At 34.0% G+C, this 5221-nt stretch overlaps 1 protein-coding gene across 2 annotated transcripts; it reads left to right on the forward strand.

Moving 5' to 3' along the window:
- Positions 1 to 570: 570 nt before the first annotated feature.
- Positions 571 to 4772, forward strand: BLI (protein BLISTER). Of its 2 annotated transcripts, none has more exons than XM_078996035.1 (12): positions 571 to 985; positions 1432 to 1921; positions 2010 to 2518; positions 2602 to 2667; positions 2762 to 2872; positions 2966 to 3042; positions 3223 to 3290; positions 3397 to 3510; positions 3587 to 3759; positions 3838 to 3906; positions 3981 to 4163; positions 4240 to 4772. In XM_078996035.1, exons 1-12 carry the CDS (start codon positions 908 to 910, stop codon positions 4315 to 4317), a joined length of 2016 nt encoding a protein of 671 aa, XP_078852161.1. In that variant the 5' UTR covers positions 571 to 907; the 3' UTR covers positions 4318 to 4772. The 2 variants fall into 2 exon arrangements, with proteins under 2 accessions (XP_078852161.1, XP_078852162.1); XM_078996036.1 differs by having other exon boundaries at positions 573 to 985; positions 3590 to 3759.
- The last annotated feature ends 449 nt before the right edge of the window (positions 4773 to 5221 follow it).

Here is a 5221-nt window from a genome sequence, read left to right on the forward strand (position 1 = left end):
AGCGACAACCCATGATTACTCGATCTAGTACTAAAGCTGAGTATCGTGATGGTGCTAAGATCTGCTGACTAAGGAATCTTCCGTGTGAGCTTCTCTCTCTCCCACTTCCAAAGCCATGGTTGTATGTTGTGCTGATGTTGTTGTTGAGATATGTCCGCTAAGAAATCTTCTATTTGAGTTTCTGGTAACCTTACACAACATCAATAAACTAAACACAATAGTATTAACATTCACTTTGTGTGAGACATAATTGCTGACAGTGACATGCATGTTCTTCATGTTCCATCTTATTCCTCAACGTCTGGTACAAAGTTGCCATCGAAAACACAATCATCCTCCTTTCCACGTTTATTCTGTATTTGTACGTAGTTAGGCCCATTGTATTTTGTTTAGTTTCAGCTCTTTGGTCCGTATACTAAATATTTATATCATGTTTCTAATACAAGTAAATCATTGAGAATCATTCCAATTTTGATGTAAGATACTATTTATATTGAATACAATAAAATTGTTAAAAGCTCCTAATATACATTTCACCGGTAGTCATGTGGACGCCCTTCAAGCAAAAGAGGCGTAGCAGTAACGGAAATTTTAAAAGCAAATAAGAGAAAAAGAAAAAAATAAACAAACAAAGAAAGAAAGAGAGAGAAATCGGTAGGAGGGAGAGAGATCTAAGCGAAACGGGGACTCAAAATACCCAAAATTGACACAGCGGCTCTCCCTCTCCGATTAGATCGGACCCTCTGTATGCAAATTAATTAGGGTTTATGTTTGTTTTTCTCAAAATCATAAACAATTTTCCCATATCCTTTGTATGATTATAAATTGTATATAAAACCTCAATTCGGATCCCTATTTGGTCACCCATTGAGGTTGTGATTGCTTGAAGGGGAGTAGTTTTGATTGAATGGCTTCGGATCAGATGTTGCCTAATTCGAGCGTTTCATCAAAGAAGCAACAGCAATTGGAAGCTGGAAAGAGACGGGTATGTTTATCGTTTCCTTTTGCATCGTGTTGCTTTTTTTTTTTTTTTTGTGAATGTATATCAGCAAGTTTTAAATCTGGGATGTCCAATTTTCCAATTTTCCAATCTGACTTTCTATCGACCAGGTTCTCACGATGGTACAGTAGTAATTCACAATTTCAGGTTAATTTGTAATAAATCAGTCCATACTTGAGGTTTAGGTATCAGAATGGTATAAAAGTTGTTTATACGTAGATATGAAATTATCATAATTGATGCCAAGTTGCCAACGAGGGTGTGATTTTCTTGAAGTTAAGATATTTGATGTTAAAAAGAAAATTCAAACATGAAACATCTATGAAAAGTACAATGTATAGGAAGCTTATGCCTACCATTATGAACAATTTTCTAATTAATTTCTGTACTGCATTTATATTAAACAAAATCAACATGTTGTGGTTTTACAGCTTGAGGAGTTTCGTAAAAAGAAAGCAGCAGCTAAAAAAGCTGCATCCAGTAATTCTGTTAATGGAGACTTACATGAAGTAAAACCTTCAGTTGCTGATGCTACATCTGATTTAAGTTCAGAACATGTTGGAAACAATGAAAACAAAACAAAAGACATTCATGTTACAGAATCCCATCCTACAAATGAAAATCCTATAAACACTTTCAATAAACCTTCTGCAAATCCAGTCCAGACATATTCAACTGATAAAAAATCGGATCATCCACATCCAGAAGAGGATAATAATCATAGCAATTTGAATCATTACAGTAATACAAGGCTTGAAGATGCCCTTAGAAATAGTAAAGATAGCCATTTGAAGGATTTTACCTCCACAAATCCTTATACAACATCACAAGCTTCTGTTAATAAGTCTTCTCCTGAGATACCTTCATCTTCTAACAACTCAAATCACAATGTTCAACAAGCCAATGGCTCAACATACAGAGGTAGGTAATTAACTAAATTATTAATTAATATACTATTTCATCTGATCTTCTCATAAAATCATGAATTTGATCTCCTTTAAACTTTCAGATTCTTTGTTTGAAACTGTGAAATCTCTACAATATCCTCCAGTTTCTGATAGGAACCCTAGTAATGTTGTTGATCATCCAGTATCTGAAAGCAGCTCTGAATCTGTATCTACAACCTTCAGATATGATGCTGTAGCCTCAACAGGATTACCTTCTAGAAGATCACGTCCATCTTTTCTGGATTCAATTCTTCCAAATGAAGAAACAGATAAAGGAATTAATCCATTCAGTTCAAAAGTTCACCCTGTTGATGCTCCTCCTGTTACTCAAAGTTTCATAAACCCTAACCCTTCTTCTGTTGCTAATGTTGTTGTTGGTGACCCTTTTATGGAAAGGAACAGCAATTTTAATTCTGCAAAACAGAATGAAGATTTTGCTGCTTTGGAACAGCATATTGAAGATCTGACACAAGAAAAATTCTCTTTGCAACGAGCTCTTGAGGCTTCTAGGGTTCTTGCAGAGTCTTTAGCCACTGAGAACTCAGCACTCACTGATAGTTATAACCAACAGGTAGTTTATTTATTTATTTTTTAATATAATCATTTAGAAAAAAAAAGTTGATAAATGTAATCTTTTTTTTGTTTCTTTTTCAGGGGGGTGTTGTGAATCAGTTAAAGTTGGATATGGAGAGATTGCAGGAAGAAATTAAGGCTCAGCTGGTTAGTATCTTACATAATAATAATTAATAAGATGCAATTAGGAGTAATTTGGTGATTGAAAATTGAAATATGTTTTATTTGTTTATGTGATTAGGTGGAGCTTGAGGCTATGAGGATAGAGTATGGAAATGCTCAGTTAGAATGTAGTGCAGCTGATGAACGTTCCAAGTTATTGGCTTCTGAGGTTATTGGATTAGAAGAGAAGGTATAAACTTAATTAACTAAATTAGAAAAAAAAAAAAAAAGAATGACATATCTTATTTCAGATAGTGTATTCATAAACATGTGTCTTTTGTAGGCACTCAGATTGAGGTCTAATGAGTTAAAACTTGAAAGACAACTAGAAAACTTGGAAGCTGAAATGTCCTCACAGAAGTATGGTTTGACCTTATTAATTTAAAGTAATACTCTGTTATTTCTATTATCTAAATATTCATTTAACAAATAACTACACGTCTACAAGTGCTGGTTTATGAAGGGATATCTTGTGTTTTATGTGTACCTTTATTTTGCTGGAAAAATGAAAAATTTAATTCATAAAACATTTTGATTCAGGAGAAGAATATCTAGCCTGGAGAAGGATCGCCAAGATCTGCAATTCACTATTGAAGCTCTACAAGAAGGTATTTTACTTGAAAGGATTTTTTTAATTTAAGAAATTGTCAAAATGTCAATTATTGAGTTATTGTAAATGCAAAACTAGACTCATTCTGTTTTGTTGTTTGTCAGAGAAAAAGTTGTTGCAATCTAAGCTCCGAAAAGCTCCTGTAATTACCAATTCAGTGGATATTAAAAAGCCCCCAACCAATAGAAAGGAAGCATCAACTTCTACAGATGATCTTGGTATGTTATTACTACTCAAACTTAACCATATTTGGTAGTTAGAAGTTAGAAGTGATAATGTTGTTGATTGATGAAGTAGATGAGAGTGAAGAGGATACTACTACTAGTACTACAGCTGCTACATCAAACCTATCGGTTTTAGTAGGCACTCATGGTGAAAGTGCACATTTAGGGTTTGAAGTTTCGTCTTCAAGCATACCTCCAGATCAGATCAAAATGATTCAAAATATCTCAACATTGATTTCCGAGGTACTTCCACTTTTCCACCTTTTACAGACACTGTCACTGTCACCGTCACCGGTATCTGATTTGTAAATGGTGATACAGTTAGCATTGGAAAAAGAAGAGTTGGTGCAAGCCTTATCAACCGAATCCTCACGAAGTTCTAAGTTGAAAGTAAGCAACATTTATTTACAATGATATCGTATTTTTCCGTATACATAATAAAATTTTAATATTTATTTGTGAAGGATTTGAACAAGGAATTATCCCAGAAACTTGAAGTTCAAACACAAAGATTAGAGTTGTTGACTTCTCAGAGTATGAGTATGGTGGGTGCGGGTGATGCTAATAATAATAATAATATCCCACCAAGAAAACCTGCTTCTCGTACCGTGGTTGACCATACTCCCTATGCTGACGAAGGCGATGAGGTCAGTAACAGTAACAGTGACAGAATATTAGTAATAGTAAAAGTAATTGACTTTTTGACTTTTTTGGGTTGGGTAGGTGGTGGAAAGAGTTCTAGGATGGATAATGAAGCTCTTCCCTGGAGGGCCATCGAAGCGACAAACTAAGCATCTATGAGAAAAATAATTAAATATGTTTAAAATGTGTTTTTCCCTTGATCATCATTATATTATAAGTCAAAGGTTAGATGGTCAAAGTTGGGAGGTGCAATTTCATCTCCTTTTGGGGGAAATCCTCGCCAAGAGTGTGTGTTTGGATGTTTTTATGGATGAATATGTGGGAATTGCAAAGGGATGGATGGATATACTTACTGCAAGTCTGCAACGGAAGAAGACAATGAAAATCAAAGCTTTTATTGATTTTTTTTTTTTTAATTAAAAATATAATTTTCTTTCTTTTGATATACACAGGTAATGTTGGTTGTTATGTTTATAATGTATTTTTGTGAGTGACCGACTTGAGTTAGAATGGTTTTTTTTAAGGATGGTATTGGTCGCTGCTTTGTTTGAAAATTTGTAAAGAGCCTACCTATTAAAATAATTTTGTTGGAAAGGCTGGCATATAAACTCTCATTTGTAATCTTGTAGGTTGTGTTTGTTACATAGGGCTAGGGCTAGATCTAGATTTTGAATCGACTGGACAAGTTTTTTTGGTGATAAGGACGTGGAGAAATTTTGCAATACTTATTCCATGATACCACTCTTAAGTTTAAATGGTTAATATTAATACACCAACTATTTCAAATTTTCTCCAGCAAATTGTCAGGTACTTGTGAAAACACTAAATCAACTACTAATGGTGGATGAGTATTCTTTCTAATTTTACCTGTCGGGCTATACATATATAGTTTATCTATGGGGTTGGTTCTTTTTCTTAAAAACCAATTATGAGCATTTTTTGCTGCCTTGTGCAATATATGTGTAACACTTTGTATCTTGCAGCTGTTTGTTTTTTAAAAGACTTTCGATTAAAAAAATATTGCGTGGTGCAACATTCGACCATCATCTTTAAATCTTTTCTT

Source organism: Lactuca saligna, chromosome 5, assembly GCF_052625555.1.
Source record: "Lactuca saligna cultivar CGN05327 chromosome 5, ASM5262555v1, whole genome shotgun sequence".
Taxonomy (NCBI): domain Eukaryota; kingdom Viridiplantae; phylum Streptophyta; class Magnoliopsida; order Asterales; family Asteraceae; genus Lactuca; species Lactuca saligna.